This window comes from Pogona vitticeps, chromosome 4 (assembly GCF_051106095.1).
Source record: "Pogona vitticeps strain Pit_001003342236 chromosome 4, PviZW2.1, whole genome shotgun sequence".
Lineage (NCBI taxonomy): Eukaryota > Metazoa > Chordata > Lepidosauria > Squamata > Agamidae > Pogona > Pogona vitticeps.
Genome location: NC_135786.1, coordinates 35,375,304 through 35,396,429, shown reverse-complemented (window position 1 = coordinate 35,396,429; position 21,126 = coordinate 35,375,304). Strand labels below are relative to the sequence as shown.

Here is a 21,126-nt window from a genome sequence, read left to right as displayed (position 1 = left end):
GGGATGGGGAATAACCTTCTCTTTGCCTTTTGGCCCATTTATTAAAGACACAGGCCTTAAGCATGCTAGCAGCTACATTCCTCTCATCTGGCCTCAGCAGTTTTTTAATCCCAGACACTGTAGTATTCTAAGCTAGAGAATAAGAAAGCTGTTCTGCACATGTTGAGAAGTATTTTCTGAAGGTATCAGGAATAAAGACAAGCATAAAAGGAGGCTTCTGGGCTGCAGAGTAGCAGCTGGTCCACCAAGCCAAGTGGGATGCTGCCCCTTTTTGGCTTCCTTCAAGCCCTCCCAGTCTAGTCTGCCGCCTTAACGAAAAGCAGGCGACATGCGTGTATCCTTTCAGGTGCCTGTTAGTTCTTGTCTATCCTTGCGGTGGTGGTGGTGGTGGGGCTGACCATGTGAGTGTAAGTAAGCACATGAATGCTCGCTTTTGCATCTTCCGCCCCACCACTCACGGTGGGCACTAGCTCTACTTCTCCGCTGCGAGCAGGCAGGAGAAACGCGAGGAAGGGCTTCGCGCCCCTGTTTATTTACTCAGTGGAGAGAGAAAAAGGGAAAATCCCTCTCGGCTCTCAGCCGCCCGGAGAAGGGGGTCGCTGTTGCCTTGAGGATCCGGTGCCCCCTCCAGCGCCTCTCTCCGCCTTTTGTTCCCAGACCGTGCGCGTCACCGGCTTAGCGGCTGGGCGGAGAGAGGAGGCAAGGCAAGGCAGGCGGGCGGGCGAGGGATCAGGAAAGCTGCTGCTGCTGGTGGTGGTCCCGGAGGCAACGGAAGAAGCACCGGCACAGAGCTTAACGGTCACGCTAATCCGGTTCCCATCCCTTGAGAGCGAAGCAAGCCTCTTCTCTCCGGAGAGCCTGCCTGCTGGGCGAGCGCACACGTCGACCGGGAGTCCGCCAGAGCGCGCGGAGGAGCGATTCGGTTTCGCAGGCGGGAGCATGAGTGACTCCAGCCCCAAACGGCTCCGGGGGCCTCAGTGAAGAGTCAGCAGCGCGCCTCGACCCGGGCGGGGATGGCAGCGCCGGCCGAGGCGGAGTCCAGCCACCCGCTCGCCTCGGCCCCCGCGCCGCCGCCGCCGCCACCTCCTCCTCAACTCGAGAAGAAGAAGCTACAGCGGGCGCCCTCCCCGGCCAGGCCGAAAGATGTGCCCGGCTGGTCGCTGGCCAAGAGCCGGCGCGGGAGCCACCCGGGCTCCCCGGCCTTGTTCTCCGGAAAACCCGGCGCGGGGGGCGGCCACGCGCGGCGGGCCGGGGGCGTCAAGGATGGCCGCGGCGACAAGAAGGGCAAGGCCATGCCGCCCATGGGGACGAGGGGCGCCGGGAAGGGCTCGGGAGGCCGGCCCGGGGCCAGAATGAAGGGGCGGAGCCGCTTGGCGGTGGCCGGCGAGGGGGCAGCAGGAGCCACCGCTTCTGGCGGGGCCGCCCAAGCGCCGTCGGCTCGTCGCCCGCCGCCGCCGCCGCCCGCCCTGAGCCTGACGGACAGCAGCTCGGAGGTGTCGGACTGCAGCGCCTCCGAGGAGGCCAAGGTGCTCTCGCTGCTAGAGCTGGGCGGGCTGAGCGGCGGAGGCAGCGACACCGAGTCACCCCGGAGCAGCAGCGCCCCGGCCCAGCCCGCCAGCGCCTCCGCCGACGGCGTCTCCCCGCTGCCCGAGGACCCGTCGACGGCCGCCTCGCTGGCCAGTAGCCGCCTGCCCCTCAGCACCTCGCTGGCCTTCTCCGACCTCACCGAGGAGATGCTGGACGCGGGCGTGGCGAGGGAGCTGGAGGAGCTGCGCTCCGAGAACGACTATCTGAAGGTGAGATGGGGCCGCCGCCTGGGGAAGGCAGGCAGGCAGGCTTGTTGCAGGGCGGGACTGAGGGGGAGAGCTCTGTGGGAGCCGGTAGGCGCGCCGCTTCGACAAAAGAACGGCCTCCGGTTTCACACAGCACTCTGCGGCGGATTCGCTTGCTCACCGCCTCTGGCAGCTGAGGCCGCGCGGCCTGTACTGTAGATGTCTCCGGGCTATGTGGAACAAGTGAACAGGCTGCGCCGCAGGGAGGGAGGGAGATGTGTCAGCCTCCCTCACGCGGACACACCCCTGCTCTTCAGCGGATGTGTGTGTGGGGGGAGAATTGAGGACCTTCCTTTCTCTGCATCATCATAGCGAAACAGAACCGGTGGCTTTAGACAATGCAAAACGTTAATGTTACAACAACCGTGGCAAAGGCGTCTTAAAATTATATATCCAACAGGTTGCTCTCCACATACCAGACATCTCCCTTCTGATTTTTGCTAGGAGGCTGGTTTACATTCACTCTAACCTGGCGTTGTCAACTCAACTTGTCTTCAGGGTTTGGAAGAGTCTTTCCTAGCCCTGCTTGGAGATCCCTGGTGTTCCATCTTGGTCTCCTGCTTAAGAACTAACCAGGCCCAAATCTGCTTAAGCTCCCAAAAGCAAATGTGTGACTGACTATGATCAGGGTGGTGTGAAGTCAAGAGGACAATGTATTTTGCAGGTTGAGGTGGAGCACTGTATCTCTCCCCCCCCCTCCAGGCCAGAAAACCTTTCTGTATCATCAGTTCCTACCTTTGCCTCCTTCCCTGAATCCCACATTGTATGCCCAGCTCCAAGTCCTTTTGCAACAGATACCCACCAGCATGTATGAGCATAACCTGTTGAATGTCTTTAGGTGAGACCTGGTCTCTGCAGTGTTGGATGTTGGTTATGGGAATAGACGTTTCTCATTCTCAAAGGCACTTGCCTTCCTTGTTATAATTGCCATTGGCATGTCTCATGGGGCATCTTTTCTTCCAAACACTGGTTCCTTGCAACAAATGCTCTGTAACACTGACAGCCTCTCTGTTTCAGATCCAAACAGGAAATATGTTTCTCAGTCCTTATCAGTGGCCTACAATTTATGAAAGCGTACGCTAATTAAAACTTGTTCATCTTTTAAGATGTAACAGGGTTCTTTCTTGTTTTTTGTGACATCAGACTAACACAGCTATCTGCTTGAAACTTTCCCAGGCATATGTAGTTGAGGCTTCACTGAGATCCAGTATATAGAATCAGATGCCTCATAGAGACATAAAAATCTTTATTCTTTTATCATAAAAACATGAGCAAACCAATTTTTCACATGCTCAGAGAAGACATAACTTTGTAGAACCACATGGAAAAAATATTCCTTGAACCCATCAAATATGTGGCCTCTTCAGGGAATTATAGATAGCTCAGCTCCCTACTACTGCTCACATCATTATTTCAAGGAAGGAAGACTTGACCTTAATAAGCAGATATCCCTAGGGACGTTGCTATTGTTGTTCCTATGTGCTGTCAGGTTGCTCCGGATTCATGGTCACCCTAGGAATGTTCTGCCTATTATCAGCCCGGCTCAGCTCCTGCAAACTCAAGGCCATCATTCTTTTATGGCGTCAACCCATCTCATGTTTCGTCTTCCCTTTTTTGCTGCTACCTTCAACTCTTCCTAGCATTATCTTTTTTTTTGCCTGTAAGCCTTGTCTTCACATTATGCCCCCAAAGTGTGATAGCTTCAGTTTCATCATATTTGCTTCCAGGAAGAGTTGAGATTTGATTTGGTCTAGGACTCACTTGGTCATCTTCCTGGCATTCCGTGATACTCACGGTTACAGAATCTGGTTAAAAGTTGTCTTATCCCCATAAAGACCACTTCCTTGGATGCTTTTTTGGAATATCCAGCATTGACACGAGCCTGTGTAGAATAATAGAATTTGTATAAAGAGCAGGGCAAGGTATGGCAGTTGGGGCATGAAGATGTACAGAAGCAGAGTGGATGTGTGCTTTACTGTGTACACCAAAGTGCTTTGGGCAGAACTGCATGTTACTGGGACAGATTCATCCTGAAATCTGTGCTTGCTAAGATAATGCAAATGCAAGGTACAGGAAGGGGTGCTAATCATTCATATATTAGTCACTCCTCAAAATTATCCTGCCACCTCTGGTATGGCAGCATACAGTGGTACCTTGATTTAAGAACTTAATCCGTATTGGGACTGCGTTCTTAAGTTGAAACGTTCTTAAGTCGAAGCACCATTTTCCATAGGAATGCACTGAAAATAATTTAATCCATATCTGCTGTTTTTCGTTCTTACATCAAGGCGCTGTTCTTAAGTCGAAGCATTAGTTCCCATAGGAACTAATGCAAAGCTGGTTAATCTGTATCTACCACTAGGGGGTGAATTTTTTTAAATTTTCTTCTTTTGACCTAAGGTGAACTTAGGTCAAAAAAGGGAAGGAAAAGGCTCCCCTCCCTTTTTTTGGTTCTTAAGTTGAGGCTCCGTTCTCAAGTTGAAGCAACTTCTTGCGAACGGAGCCGTTCTTAACGCGAATCGTTCGTATGCAGGGACGTTCTCAAGTCAAGGTACCACTGTAGTTCTTATTTCAGAGCCTGACTGAGCAAAAAATTATGGAGAATATCTGGAGATTTATAGGAGTCAATTAATCAGCAGTTGTCCTGTCATCCCTTTTCTACATGAAATAACCTTGCAAATGCTCCTGTCATTCCACTACCATTTTAAGTGAATTGTGCTTGGAAAATCCACATCTTAGTATGCATAGTTTTCTTCTTATATTTTTATATATCTCCCAGTTCTACATTTTTTGTGTTACATTTTCTAATCTAGCAACCACTACACCTAGTCTAAATTAGCACTGCACTATCCTTGGGTGGGAATTTATTATTTTAGAGATAACTGAGTATTTGCTGGTTTTCATTTGATCTTAGAAAATTCCAAACATATACCTGATCTACATGAGTATTTCTGTGTATCCACATGTTGTTGCTGAAACTGTGGTGATCTTTCTTATGTTCCTAGGAGACCATATTCAACATGAACTGGAGGTCATTTAGATCAGTGGTTCTTAACGTGGGCGATAATGCCCCCCAGGGGGCAATTTCATTTTTCAGGGGGGCGGTAGAACGAAAAGGGGCGGCGTGGGGGCACTGGAGCAGAAGGGGGCGGTAGGGGGGCGCTGGAGCAAGCCAAACCTGTGAAAATGGCTGCAGCCTTTTTACAATGTGCATGAATATATATTTTCCCCCAATCTTAATTTAGTTTCAGAGTTTTCATCTTGAAATTTTTAGTTCCTGCATTGCGGTTTGTTTTTATGCCCTTTTTAATTTCTTTTTGCGTCTTAAAATTCGCTTGCAACTAAATCATTAAATGTTACTTTTGGGGGGCATTTCATTTTTTTGGAATTGAATTTTGTTTTCAGGGGTCATTGGATGTAAACGTCTTAAATCAATAAATCAATAAATCAATAAATCAATAAATCAATAAATCAATCAATAAATAAGATATCATCACCGCAGGGAGGGGGGGGCGATGATAACTTCCTCAATGGCTCAAGGGGGCATTTCTTTCAAAAAGGTTAAGAACCACTGATTTAGATCATCATCTCTCTGGCCTCTGTGCCCAGTGTACTTTCCATTTTCAAACTGTGGGGAAATGTACCTGCTTTCTTAAGTGTTTTTCTCTCTTTGTTTGCTTTTCCTACTTCTCATTCAGCTGAATAAGTAGAATGTAAATCAGTTTTGTTGATGTATCCCCAGAGTAACTTAAAGGGAACCATTTGGATACTGTTTGCATACTGTAAGAATATTTTTGATGGGTAGCCTTTGGTTTCTGGAACAGGGATGAGGATGGTCTGGGGGAATAGGAGGGATGTTGCCAGTTTCTAGTCTCTGCCTTGCTTTTTTTGCTTGTGCTACCGAGCCGCATTGATGGTTTATTTTGCAGGATGAAGTTGGCATGGCAACGGGCCGTAGGTGTTTATTGAATGGTTGTGTGTAACAGCCTATTCTTTTAGAGAATTAGGTCCCTCCTTAAAGCAGAGGTTTCTAGTAGCTCTAAGAAGTCTCTAAAAATTGGAGAACAAAAATCTGTGAAGTGTAAAAGTGTGAATATTTTTTGAAAAATAACAATTTCCTAATATAAACCAATAAGATGGGCTACTCCAGAGAGGCATGGAAGATAAAGCAGGACTTTCTGATTGGTCTCTTGAGGGTTTGCAGAAGGTCTTCAAGTGTTTGTTGACTCCCAGTTGTCTAACAGCCACAACAACTAAAAGGGCTTCCAGCCCTCCAGATAAAAGGTTTGGGGGAAGTTAGAAGTCAGTTTTCATAGGAAAGGACTGTTATCTCAGTTTTGAGCTATAGTTTGAGCTTCGTGTTCAGAAGTAATCTTCTTGTTTAGTTCTGTGGGGTGTATCTATGTGCCCTAATACACTAAACCTTCTGGGGGAAAGAACTCTACGTAAGTTCAGGAAGTCCACTCCTGGTCTGCTATCCCATTTTGTGTAATAAAGCTTGGGGGAGGGGAAAAGTAATCAGTTATTGAAAAATTGTTGGGTAGCATTTCCATAGGAGGTCCTTAGGTTCTCTTTTATCTTATGGAAGTGAGCCTACAATGTAAAAATTCCAGCCATTTGCAGTATACAGCTTTCTTTAAACAACAACAACAACAAAAATCTGCTTGGTGCAGAAATATGCCCCCAAATCAGTCACTTCTAATACTTCTAATTCTAATATCCCCCCCCCCCCCCAAGTTATGGGAAACTTGTGATTCAGAGAAACTGAAGTGACAAACTCTGGTTGTGAGTAGATTAACCAAACTGGTGGAGCACAGAAATTTCTTTCATGGGTGGGAGACACTGAAATTCTTTGGGATAAGGCAAAACTCTGAACATGAGAAGTTTTAAGTTTTCTTTTGTGTAGATTTGTATTTTTTTAAACCTGAACAAAATTTAATTCCACTTTGTTTTTCCTACCTCTTGGTAGCTGAGTGGAACTTGCTGGATTCTGCACACACAAACATTCCTTCAACTGGGGGGGGGGCATTTTTATAACCAACAATACATTCAAATTCTTATTCGGGGCTGGAAAATACCTACAGTATGAACACTGCAAGGTTCTTTCTTTGTTTTCTCCCCCCCCCCCCCCCCAAATCCTCAAGTAGAAAGGTTTCTAAGCACTCAAAACTCCTTAGTATTGCCATGCTGGGCTTTGTTCACTCCCATATATATCTTGAATCTGTCTGCTGGTTTTGCAAAAGTGTGTGGTAGCTCCGTCACATTTAAAGAATATTGGCTCCTTTTCTGCCTGCAGGCATTCCATGCTGTTAGACAAATGTTGGAAGCATTAGGATCTAATATGGGGGAAACAAGTGTTGTTTTGATGTTTTAAATTTGAAACAGCTGAGTTCATATTCTTTACAGTTTAGTATCCCACTCACCATAACGTTTGTAAGCAAAGAGAGAATTAGGCAGCCATGTACGGTGCCATGCTTAAAGGGGACCCACTAGGGCACAAAGATAAATGTTTCTAAATCTGCCCCCATGAAGGGACAGAATTAATTGATGGCCTTGCATTGAAGCTAGCACTCTGTTCTCTCTCATACACACACTCTCTCACACACAAACACACAGACCTGCAGTTCATGTTTTGTATAATGTCTAAATGGAAATTACAGGCTTATGCTATGAATCTACTGCGTTCACACATTTTACAGAGTCCCGACATGTTATAGTTTTCAGAGACTGGGGAACTTTTGGTCGAATGGCTGCACTCTGCTTATATGGAGTTAATTCATCTGAAGCTAAATAAAGTAGATGATTATCCCCCCCCCCCCAATCACTGACTAAAGGAAAATTGGCAGGAAGTCAAGACTTCATTTAGACTGACCCTTCTCACTGTTCTGATAGAAAACGGCTGTGGGGATTCAGCATTGCCATGGTAATGTAATAACAATTGACACTAATTAGAAATACAGAACGGCAGTTATGGTAAACATTATGGGCATGATCCAGGCACAGTTAAATCTGCTTATCAAGTACATCTTTACTTAAAAGTGAATCCTGAGTTCAGTAAGACATATTTTCTAGTATGTGTTGGGGATGGGGAGGCATAAGATGCTGCTGACAAGATACCCTCTTCCACTTGCTACCGGTCATACTTGTCAAAAAAAGTCCGGACAGTTGCTTTGTGTTTGGGTGAGAAGTGGTGAACTGATGAAAAAAGGAGTCAGGTTCTGGGGTTTTCTCTTTGCTTGGTGTCACTTTGTGAATTGTAGTGAGAAGAAGAAGAAGTCTTGTAGATTGGCCATTCTTAATAGGGGCCATGGCACATTTGAAGGGGGGGGCACAGACTGGAAACAATTCTTCACACACTACCTTATAAGGTTTGCTATGTACCTTATACAATCATGATCTGGCCTATGTTTCTTTCATACAGTATTGTGTTTATGGCCATAGACCAAAAAAAAAAAAGGTGTGGAATAGCTACTGTAGACCATCTTGACTGCTGCCATTGGTGTTGTCAATATTCAGGCTGCCTTGAATATGTAAAGCTTGGCATCCCTTTTCCTGCTCGTAACATGGGTGCATTATTGTGCAGACCATTTCCTGGCATTTTGAATCATGGGTACAGAAGAACAATATCCCACATTAATAAATGGAGGTGTTTTTTGTTTTTGTTTTTAAATAATTGAATAACTATTTAAAGCCTGGAATTCTTGTTTGGAACCCAACTTTGGTTCATGTGCCAGGAAGCTGAAAAAACTGGGGCTTACTCCTGAGTAGACATACATAGACTTTATCTGAACTTAGTGGGAAAATATTCTTATTCATAAACGTTCCGTTTGGCCCTGGCCCTTACTTTCTTTGGTCTTGCCTCTTGTCATTAGCAGTACTCAGTGCTCAGATGTGAGCTGTACTGAGTGTAGTGGAACATAATTTCATAACTGTGGGTACAGGATTATATTATTTTATTGATTTCAGTTGCAGACAGTTGAGGATGTTTTTAATCCTGTCACTAAACTATTTGGGATTTATTTAATCATGTACAAGGGTTGTTTTATCGTTCACAGTTGTCAGTTCCATTCCTTTGATGTTAGTTTATTATTGTAACTTTACCCTTCTCCTATTTAATCATTTTGTTTAGCCTAGTTTGCTTTTGTGCTAGTCAATTTTGGCTATTCACGCCCTCCATCCACCATAAATAGATTTCTTTGAAGATACAGTTAGAATCTAGGATGGGGAAGATGTGCATTGTAAGGCTGGATCTCTTACATGAAAAGTGGATGTATTTACAAAAACACAAGTTCTCTTTATGTTAAGGAATCAGATTAAGATAACTTCACAAATATGTAGAGTGAAATATTAACAAGGAATAGTACAAAGATGAATACTACTTCAATTTATGTTTAGCTAAAGGTATGGTGATAAAAAGTACCATAATATTATCTTTTATTTCAAGAAATCAAAATAAATACAGTCCATTAGATTTACTTTCAGCATGGGTCAAGACGTCTGGGATTTCTAAGTCTTGTGCTGTCAGTCCAAGAACTGTAAGCTGATGTTAGCCTTTATTCTGTTCCCAGTTCTGTATAAACTGAATCACAGTTGTCAGCTGCTACAGCTTTGTATACAAACACAACAGTGTCTGTTGAAAGAATAAAACATAGCCAGTGTGAATCTTCATCCAGGTAGCATAATTTGTGTTTACTGACATGCTTGATTTTATTTGAAGGAACAGATTTTCCACCTCATTTGATTTATTTCTCCCATTAGTCTGCTCTTGCATATATTGTAAATATAGTGATGAGTGTCTTCCTGTCTCCAAAACATTTTCCAGGTTGCTGATCAACTATCTAGTATACCTTTGAGGGTTAATCATACATTGCATTGTGTGGGTTAAGTTGGAGGCAAAATCCATGATCTGCAGGAGAAGGAATTGGGTACCTCAGTGTCCTACTAAGTAGATGAAAATATCACAGGTAGTAAAATATGCTTGGCTTTTCTTTTTTATAATGAATTATTAAATACTGTGTTTACTACACATCTATGCACAACACAAGCATAACAGGGAATCAGGCAGTGGCTAGCTGGCTTCAGTTGTACTAGTCTAATAGTTTGCATGGCTTGGGTAGAAATTTCTGAACACTATAGTAAGAAAATAAGTATGGCGAGATAGTGATACCAGGAATTCTGTAGTCATGGGGCAATGTATTATATACATGAAAACCTGAAATATTTTATAGTTGTGACAAAGAAAAAATCTGCCTTTAAAAATTGCCTTTCATCTGGAATCTGTTGCCAATACATAGTAGAGAATATAGAAAACAAAAGGATTAGTGTTACTTTCTCATCAGCATACCTCCTCTGTTTAAAGTTATCCTAGGAGGTTGAATTTGTTCTTGTTTTGGCCACTTTGGGAGGATTCTATATTTTCCAAAGATTGATATGTTATTTTGTGCAGAATGGATTTGATTTCAATCACAAATTAAATTTTAAAAATGTTTTTTAAATGATTTAAATAAAAAACATTTTAAAAGATTTAAACTGTCATTTAAATCAAAAATTATTGATTTTTATCCACCCTCATTTGGGGTTAAACATGGGTCACCATTTGGAAGTCTTTCAGCTGAAGCCATGGAGACTGAAAATTTGGGGAGATCTTGTTCCAAAATGCACGTTCAGCACCTTCCTTTGGTCAGTTGTTTACTTTTGTGATCTCATGTCTAGACCTGAATTTTGAGTCCATATTAATGAAGAGGTGCCATTGTTCACAGCAAATAAAAGTCCATGGGCAGATCTTTGTACAGTATTCTCTTGTGCACCAATATGGAGAATGAGGAAGATGAAGAAATTTGCTTGGGTTGGTGAAAGAAAGTAAGAGACCTCCTGGTGATCTGATAGATAAATCCATGTCTTTAGGATGGAGAGAGAGAGAGGTGAAAGTGATTTTTTTCGACTTAAGTGTCACTCTGCCCAATGCATTTGATAAATCACTCCACCACTGCTTGATTATTATTGTGGGCCTGTGAAATAGTTCTAAAAACCAAATGCAAATGCTAGATAAAGAAATGTAAAGATAAAATAACCTTTGTAATAATAATTTTAAAATCTTGTTTCAGACAAACCAGGATAAAAGATACCTTATATTTTAGACATTGTAGCATAGCCAGTTGGCCAATCTGTGGTTACAGTATTTATTTGAAAACAATGGTTTCAAATTCAGTTGTTAGTGCTCATGGAATCAATGGGATTTGCAGAAGTGTTGACTTATTCTACAATTGATTAAGTGGACCTATTCCAATTGGGACTAGCAATTGAATTGAAAGCAGTGTTTATCTTAGAAGGAGTTAGTAAAGTCCAGCCTTCTGGTAGCTAACGAACTGCATCATGAGACAGCTGAAGATGCCTTTAGGCTGGATGTGAAGCACGAGTGTGTAAGTGTAATTTTCCTTGTTCTGGCTCCTTTTTCCTTTGGGGTATCACAACTTAAAGTACATATTTCTGTATGCACTACATTTATTTGATATTAGCTCTGTAGTGGAAGAGCCTCCTGTTCCATCCCTTTCTAGTACTTCTGCAAACATTGCCTACAGCATAGATCCCTGTTTGTTCTTGAGCCTCCATAAATTACATTTTTGGGAGATGATGTATAGTCCAAATATTTTGCACTCTGCTAGTTAAAAATGTGATTTCACAGCTTTTTATCCTATCACCTTGTCAGTGTAATGGTCCCAATCAACATTCCCTGTAATTTTAATTTGTGCTGCACAAGAACCTCACCCCATGCATGTGTGGAGGGGTAGGGCTTCATCCAAAAGAAGAAGTAAACAAACCACCTGCTGGCTGCCCATGTGCAGCCCTGATGGAGCTCTGTGTGCGCATGTGCACCATGAACCTTAGAGGGAATGTTGGTCCCAATGGTATATTTCCTTTTAGAGCAAATAGAACCTTGGGAGGTAAGACTGGAGAAGCTAGACCACCATTTGTTTGGGCTGTGGAGTAGGTGGATGGATGGATGGATAGAAACAAAGTTTGGAGTTGGATAATAGCTTTATTAGATCACTATAAAACCACAAACCAGTCTTGAAAGTTTTCCATATTTATATCCAGTGATCCAGTAAAAGCATTACCCACTCTATACTTCTTGTCAATATGTACAACAAAATACAAAATGAAATGCAGAAACATGTTTCTGGTCCTTTTGTGACTAACAAATTTATTTCGGCATGAGTTATTGTAGATTACAGTCCATTTTCTGAGACATTTCTGCAGAGACAGTTGACAAGCCATGAATGTCACAATGAATAATAAATTTCAGTGACTAATGATTTAAAAAAATTTAGTTCTTCAGTGTCATTTGGCCAACATTTTGATCTTTTTATCCTTCCTCCTCCAAAATTGCAATAACATGGACAAAACATAGTCAATACTACTGCAATGGGCATTCATATATAAATACCAACCATAGTTTCTTTTCATTTCTGAGGCGGTCCCTGAATTTCTAGTTGTCTCTGGGGAAATTACAAAATGGTGGCAGAAATGTCCATCTCAAATTATTTTAGTACATGTTTGCTTTTGCATTATTGCTTATGTATTATTCACTCCATAGTGCAGTGTGTGTGAATTCTGTTTTGAGTTTTGCAGTTGAACCTTACCTTCCTGTTTCTGAATGACTATACTGATTGAGGAAAAGTAAGCTGCTTTGTTTGGCTGTTGCAGTAAATATACTTGGGTAGTTTTGAAAGTACTTGCTTTGCCCTTTCCTCTCTGGCATCTCCTTAGATATCAAGAGATATGTTGACAAAAACTGACTGACGGCAGTGTTTCTGTACTTTAGAGCCTCTGTGCCTTTAAGTGCACCGCGGCCAGCCGCTGCCTTGACTTCCCAGTGTGTGGGGAACAAGAGCTCAGAGTCCCTGCTCAGCAGAATGGAAACTGTGAGATGTGATATGGCAGCAGCTGCCGAGGGATGTGAAGACAAAGAAAGGGCACTGGAGATTCCGTTTGTTATAAGGGGAGGAGAAATCCTCATGGCAGTCACATTTCAAAATAACAGGCATATGCCATAGGTAACTGACAGATGGGATTCGGGCCGGCTGTAGCTCAGGGGTTCCAACTGGCCTTCTGCTCATCTTCTGATTCAGGCTTTTCCTTTTTTCTGCTCTTCCTCCCTGACTCCTGTATTAATGCTGACCATCATATGCCTTCACCCACTGTGACCTCCTCATCTTGCCAAAAAGCAAAACTTGGCTTTTGTGGATGAGCCTTGCTTTTCCTTTCCTCTCCATACGCAGACGGGGATGTTTGGCAACAGAGCAACAGGGAATGTTTGTGGGCAAATAGCCAGTGCTTTCTTTCTTAAAGTATTCCCAAAAGGGGCGGGGGAGGGTTTGAAGTATAAAGTTATGGCTGAAGCTAAAACTTCAAATGCAAAGAGATCACAGAGCAACAATACCTGTCCTCACTGCACCCAATACATGATATCAGTTTTGTGTTAAAATTACATGTGAGTTATGTGTGTTCCTAAAAGAGCATGTCATGAAAAAGGCAGCATGTGACTCCTTTAATTTTTTTAAGTACTGTACAGTTTATTTGTATTAGAATTGCTTGAAATGTCCTGGTTGTTTGGCTGTTAATTTATACATGGAAGTGTAAACTTTTGACATTATTTCCTCTGTTTCTTCCCTCTTGATCATTATAACTTCTAAACTGGTTGCTGTTTTTTGGCAACACCAGTTAAAGAGAAGTCCTGTGTATAGCACAGCTTGGAAGTTGGCAGTTTGCTTTGTATTTCAGGTGTTAGAACACAGCTTGTGCTCTGTGGCTAAATTAAGAAATTGTACTATGTAGCAGTGCATAAATCATGGTTTAGAATCCAAACTATGGTTTGAGCTTCTTTCAGCAAGTCGTTACAGTATTTGGAACTTTATTTGGAACAGAAACAAGTTCATTTTCTGACTCTGAAAACTCTAATTTCTAAGAGTCACAATCTGGAGTCACGGTGAAGAAAAATTGGAAGAATTTCTCAACCATCTCAACAGCATCCACCCAAATATACAATTCACCATGGAAAAAGAAACAGAGGGGCAACTTCCGTTCCTAGATGTCATGGTCCTACGCAAAACTGACCTCCGACTAGGACACAAGGTCTACAGAAAACCCACCCACACAGACAGGTACCTACACAAAAACTCCAACCACCACCCACTGCAAAAAAGAGGCATAATCAAAACACTGGTAGACTGTTCAAATCGGAACTGTGAAGCTCAGTTTCTCAACACTGAACTTGACCACCTGAATTGGGCCCTAGAGGCAAATGACTACTTCAAAAATGAAATAACAAGAGCCATCAAACCAAGAAAACAACACGGAACTGAAGAAGAAAAACAGCCACCCACAAACAAAGTATTTCTGCCATACATCAAAGGGGTCACAGACTGCATGGGGAAACTTCTGGAAAAGCACAACCTAAAAACAGTATTCAAACCCACCACAAAAATACAATAAATGTTACGGTCAGCAAAGGACAAAAGGGACCTCCTCACCACTGCAGGAGTATACCGGATACCTTGCAGTTGTGGCCAGTTATACATTGGAACCACAAAATGAAGCATCCACACCAGAATCAAGGAACATGAGAGACACTGCAGACTAAAACAACCAGAAAAATCTGCAGTAGCTGAACGTGCCCTAAAACAAACTGGACATGAAATTCTATTTCAAAATACTGAAATACTGGACAACACCAGCAATCATTACGTCAGACTGCACAGGGAAGCCATTGAAATCCACAAGCACCAGAAAAACTTCAACAAAAAAGAGGAAAGTTTGAAACTCAACAAAACCTGGCTCCCAGCTCTCAAAAATACAGCATGCAAAAGGTCACGAACTCTACCCAACCATAATGTCAAGGGGATCACTACCATCAACCACAGTGACAGATAATCTCCTTATCACAAAAATACACCCACAACAAAACACACTTATCACCCATCCACAGAAGACAATACACCCACAACAATACACACTAATCATCCCATCTCACAGCCATAAATACTCCACGCCCTAGCCAAACTACACTAGAGCACAGTTTGCTGTCCTCTGAAGATGCCGGCCACAGAGACTGGCGAAACATTAGGAAAAACCACCTTCAGAACACGGCCAAGAAGCCCGAAAAACCCACAACAACCATGGTTAATTAACCCATGGTTAATTAATTGCCGCCTAGAGTGGTCGCAATTGACCAGATAGGCGGGGTATAAATGAAATAAATAAATAAATAAATAAATAAATAAATAAATAAATAAATAAATAAATAAATAAATAACGTGTCGAATAATGACATACTGTAAAGTAAGCAAGAAAGAGGTGGCATAAATGTGGAATAAAAAAGATGTTTCAACCAAACCAGGTGTTATTGTAGACCAAGGCATCAAGGGTGGATTGTGAGAAAGCCAGCTATAGGATTTCTGGGGTGCAGCTCGTAGAATAAAGGCATTATGAAATAATGTTGTCCAACTGTCTGATTGTAGCTGGTACCCATTGTGGTTAGTGGAACTGAAGATGCAGCAACCAGTGGGGAGTGAGCAAGCAGCAGAAGCAGGTGTTCATTGATACTTCCACATCTTTCCCACATGTTATCTCTTTCAAACATATACAAATGTGCATGAGATGGTTGTGAAACCCTGAATATGATGTGGAGCTACACCACGCCTGTTCCAGTGAATGAGATAGCATTGTAACTTTCCCTATGTAATAATGATATTCTATATTCTATTTTTTATTTGTTGGGAATAGGTTTTTGCTTTGGGCATACAACCATTGTTATTAGTATGTTTTGCTTTTGTTGCTATTTTTTAGTGTTCCTCCCTGATTCTCTACATGTTGAATCTTTATTTGTGGACTGGATAAATTTATTTCCAATGCACATACTTCTAAATCCTTATGTGTAAACCCTAAATCATCTTGCTGTTGGTACACGTGCTTTGCTGTTGTGCTATATTTTGAATGGTAGGCTCTGTATTGTAGAATACTTTTAAGCAACAGCAATTGTCACATTCTTGATATTTGTACCAACTGAGGACAGACTACTACAGACACAGTAAGTTGGAGCTAGATTGATGCTTGAGTCACTGAAATAAAAAATAGGATGGATAAATTCTGACTAATTTGAACTTTAGGTGTGACTAAGTCTGGCTCCAATTCATTGAAAACAGCAGGTTGAGTAGAGTTCTCAAATATGAGTAATAGTGAGTGAAACCGGCAGGATTATTCTTAATATTTAGAATGGGAATATAAGAAATATGCCAGTATTTATTTAAGAAATGTTGGAAGATTTATGTGATCTTCATTTTCACAAGATATCCAGTGCACCCCAGAAGTTACAAGGATTCAGCTATGGTTGCACAGAATCTCTCATCCTTTAGAACAATGAAAGGCCCAAAGGGATCATAGAATCATAGAAAAGTGAAGTTGGAAGAGGCCTACAAGGCCACCAAGTCCAATCCCCTGCTCAATGCAGGAATACAACCAAAGCATATCTGCCAGGTGATTATCTAAGATTTTCTTGAATGCCTCCAGTGTTGGAGCACTCACCAACTGGTGTAAAAGACTCTCAAAGTGAAGATAAATGTTCACTGCTTCCCTTATCCTTTTGTGTGCTTTGTCCTAGGGTAGACAATTAATATCACCCATCCACCCCACCCCTACCCCACCCTTTACTCTCCAGCCAGGGCAAACTGCATTCTAGGAAATAAAGCAGTAGTAGCATGATATCCAATAAAATATTAATTTTAAAATGTATGAAGCTGACACTGAATCCTATATTTTGGGTTCTAGGTATCTGAATTTTGAGAATTTAGAAGTCCCCAGGAACTTTTATTTTTTTAAAAATCAAGCATTTCAGAAATTGGGTAAATTTCAGTGGTGACTCACTGCAGTTGGGTAAATTTCAGTGGAGACTATTTGAATATACATCCAGTTTATAGATTTGACACAGGCCACACAATACTAGTTCTTCATACCAAGTCAAACTATTTGTCTGTCTAGCCCATTAGTGTCTGTAGCAGCCTTCCTTGATCTGGAACACCCAAATACATTGGAATACAATTCCTGTCCACGTTCAGCATAATCAAGAGCAAATACCATTCATCCTCTTGGCTGAAAATCTGAAACATGGCTGTAATTGAAAAAATGTAGAGATCAATAGGTTGGGGAAGGCTGGCAACCTTTAACATGTAAACTATATGCTCTGCTAGTGAGCTAAATCTGTACTCTGGCTTTATGGATCACAAAATTATTTCACAACAGCTTCTGTTGAGGGGGAAAATCTGTTTTTATAAATCACATTAACCCATCTTGGTGTCCTGAGACCACTCCACCCAACTGGAGAGCCACTTTATGACTTCCCTGTGGCTATATTTTCTTATTTTGTTGGAGTAAATTATAGCATTGTTCTTTTTGCAAGTCTGTGGCTTGGAGTTAATTGAAAGCTGCTGCTTTTGTTCCTTTTAATCTCTAAGGAAATGTTCCCTTGTTATTCCCTGGTGCTGAGTTCCATGTTATAGTGAGAGATCATAAGAACACATGTTCCACTTTTGCTGGACTAGATCAGATCAAGGCAACATTTTGATTTCCATGTTTTATGAAATGTAGCCTCTTTGTAATACCACCAATTTTAAGAGAAAACCTGTATGAAAATAACCCAATGTTACTATAGTAACAGGTATATACAATCTTCATGGATATAAAATGGGCAGCTTCAGCACCAATACTAAAATCAGTTGTGAACATAAAAAGGAAAATAACATTCATTTTAATCAGAGAAGGAGGGGATCTCCCATATCAGTTTTCCTCACAGTATTAATGTTCTTTCATGACAATGAATGGAAGCCCTTTGGGCATTTGAAGGATACCTAAGAGGAACAGTATCAGAGGATAAGCTCCAGCCGAAGTCAGGTCATGGAACTGCAGTTAGTCTTGGGCTACCATTGATTCAAGGTGGATTTAAATAGTTATTCAGAATGACTGAATTAAATTATAGTGTTCCTTCCCCCAGTTCACTTTTGTTTTTTATAACTGCAATGCATATTTTCCACAATTTCCTAGCTCATAATTGATTCCACCTCTGGTAATTCCCTATTCATTGACACTTCCAGGATCTCAATGTGTGCATTTTAGAGGGGGAAAGACTGACTTTATCTACATAAAATTATAGAGGGGTCATAGGGTTTTCATTTTTTAAAAGGCAGCATTATTCAAGGAAGTTATTAGAAGCAATCCTGGAGATTCTAATAGGGTTCCAAGAAGTTTCAGCATTGTATCATATCAGGAAGAAAAAGTTCCAAGAATAATTGTGGTGGGAGCTGGAAAAAAAGGTTGCACATATACCTTTATTTCTCATCTCTATATATCACTGTTAAGAATATATGTATCTCTGGAGACACAAATCCTATAGGAGAATTGTGGATTTTTATGATGGTATCTGCTAAGGCTGAGTAGTAGGCTAAGCTAAAAAATCTTTACAGAAATATATGGAGCCCCATAAAATTGAGGGCAAGGGCAAGAAAAGTGGGACCCAATATATAAAACTTTTAAAATTGATTATATAGATATAATATATAGATTCAAGGACCTTTGGTTGACAGGTTTGTACTCATTATAATTTGGGTCTGGGGATTGTTTCTTTGCAACTAGTGCCATGAGGTCCAGCTCACACTGTTAGAGAAGAGGTTGTTGCTCACATTTATAAGGTGTTCGTGTCGTGGTGTAAGACGTAAGAACATAAGAAGAGTCCTGCTGGATCAGGCCAAGGGCCCATCTAGTCCAGCCTCCTGTATCTCACGGTGGCCCTACCAGATGCCTCTGGAAGCACACAAGACAACTAGATACCTGCCTTCTGATACCCCTCCTCTGCATCTGGCATTTTGAGTTACCTTCGTTTTAAGCCAAAGGTCTTGAGATGCTGTTTGACTAAAACTCCCAAAAGCTTTCATTGACAGCTATGTTGACCAGGAATTCTGGTAGTTGTCATCCAAGAATATGTGGGGGCCGGAGGTTGGTGTCTGGGGTGTGTGATGTTACTTTACTAGCCAGCAATGCCCAATATTAGCCAGAAATAGTAACCTCCTTTAAGAAGAAGCAGGTTCCTATGTTATTAAAAGACTTGGCATCACTCGAGGATTCCCCCCCCCCCCGATTACTTTAATGGGCAGGAGCAAGTCCTGCTGGTGGCTTTGCTTGACCACTGTGAGGACTCTGATCTGACCTGGCATGGGTGTTCTTACATTCTTAACAAAGTTGTAGTGTGCATACTGGGCAGTATTAATTAGCACAAGTCAATTATTGTAGCCCCATACATACTGTACATATGTAATTTGTCCTGACCCATTTCCTTTCTGCCTCCCTTGCTCCCGGCCAATATCTAGTGCAAATGACATTTATTATGGCCCATTTGTTTGTAAAAAATCAAATGAGCTATTCGTGTGCAACATACAGATCTATGGAGTTATAAGGCTATGAAGCTAGGGTTGCAGACAGGTTGATGAATTTGTTATTGACATTTTGGAACGCACCCTGATCCCACAGTCAATTTGATGTTGCCGGGAGATTAATTCTTCCCTATGTGTCCTCCCATTGACCTCTTGGGAGCACATGCCAGAGCAAAGCAAACCTTGTCTTGCAAAGAGGAACATTCAGATTTATGAGTGTCTCTCTTTTGTACAGATAATTCTGAATCTTAAGTAGCAGACTAATACTGCCCATGGCGATAGCATAAGGCATTATAGGCTGTATATACATATATTATTTTAATATTTGAAAAATCTATAGTACTGTTCTTGCTCAAGCCCTTTATAAAAGAATGAGACTTGGTACAGATGTTCCCTAAGTAGCTAGCTAGCACCTGTTAACAGCAGTCCTGTAAGTCCTTGACTTTGCTGGGCTGTGAGCATGGTGGGGGCAATATTCTTTAATCTCATTTTACAATATTTGATGCTATAGTCAGTTTTGCTATTGTCAGAACTGAAATATTCTGAAGATTATTGGGAGCTACAGTTTGCTGTTAGAGCACAGGTTTTGTATGCACAGAGTCTCATGTCTAGTCACTGGTGTCTCCAGTAAAAGGATATTTGGAGACAGGATTGAGATATTCCAAAATATGTATTAGAGGAATGCCATTATAAGGTCAATTCAAAGGTGAAACTACTCAAATTGGCTTCTGTTGACTTTCTTTTTAAAAAAAAGAAAAGAAAAAACAGTAAAATGTTGTCTTATTGTGTCAATATAAACATTGTCTAGTATTTCTCCATTTCTATTTTTTAGTTACCAAGGAAAATTATTGTTTTGCCTAAGGAGAGAGAGAGCTCTGAGAAATAGCTAGGTTATATATTTTTTTGGAAATGGAAGATCCACGTTATTGTTTGCTTCTTCTTTTGAGCAGTCTTAGGGATAGTCCTAGGTGCAACCTGAAACCACCACAGCACCTGGTAGACCCTAAAGTAAATGTCTGAAAGCCCATTTTGCATTCCATTTTATGAAGCTAGCAATCAAAACTTCAAGTCGGCCTTTTCTGCTCTCCTTTTCCCTCCTGTCATGATTTTTTGAATATTTTGCTTGATGAAGTGATCAAAGAACTTGGCCTCAATCCAGTTGCTAGTCACAGCTAGACTATATCCGCTGAATTGATAGCTGAATGGTAAGCCAACAACAAACATCATCGTCACCACACATTTTTGTTGAATAAGTCATCAGACAGTTTCAATATTACATTGCAAAACATATAAACATAAATAAATGTGTAAAATGACAATAAACAAGAATAAATGTGCATAAAAACTGTCTTTAAAACAACTATTTAAAACAAACCCCATTGACACTCCAGGTAATTTCTTAGTGGTTATACCAAAGTGTGCTGCTTATATACTGTCCCATAGTGCTTCAAGCACTCTCTGGGCGGATTACAAGTTCATTATGCAGGCTACACATCCCCCCCCCCCCCCGTGAGCTGGGTACTCATTTTACTGATGTCGGAAGGATTGAAGGCTAGTCAACCTTGGGCCGGCTACCTGAGATTGAACCCCAGGTCATGAGCACAGTTTTAGCTGTATTACAGCAGTTTAACCACTGTGCCACGAGGCTCTTCAAGTAGTGAATCTCTTTAGTGGCATACTTCAACTAAACAGACCCCTTACTGGCTTCTTGTTTCCTCAGAATTGCTGCTTTTATAGCAATAAATGCCACTTTATGAGTTAAACGGGAGTTATCCCCTTGCAGTAAATAAGTCAGATTACATCCCCAACCCCCAACGCTC

The 21,126-nt window shown here is 41.8% G+C and overlaps 1 protein-coding gene across 2 annotated transcripts in view; it reads left to right on the top strand.

Annotated features, from left to right (window-relative positions):
* The first annotated feature begins 891 nt into the window (after nucleotides 1–891).
* The window catches only part of MTCL2 (microtubule crosslinking factor 2), an 89,474-nt gene continuing 69,239 nt past the window's right edge, over nucleotides 892–21,126 (top strand). The window contains exon 1 of one of the 2 annotated variants that reach the window (XM_020782410.3): nucleotides 892–1,796. In XM_020782410.3, coding sequence (XP_020638069.3) covers nucleotides 1,014–1,796 — 783 coding nt within the window. In that variant the 5' untranslated portion in view covers nucleotides 892–1,013. The remainder of the gene's footprint in view (nucleotides 1,797–21,126) is intronic. The other variant, XM_020782411.3, reaches the window with a different exon arrangement.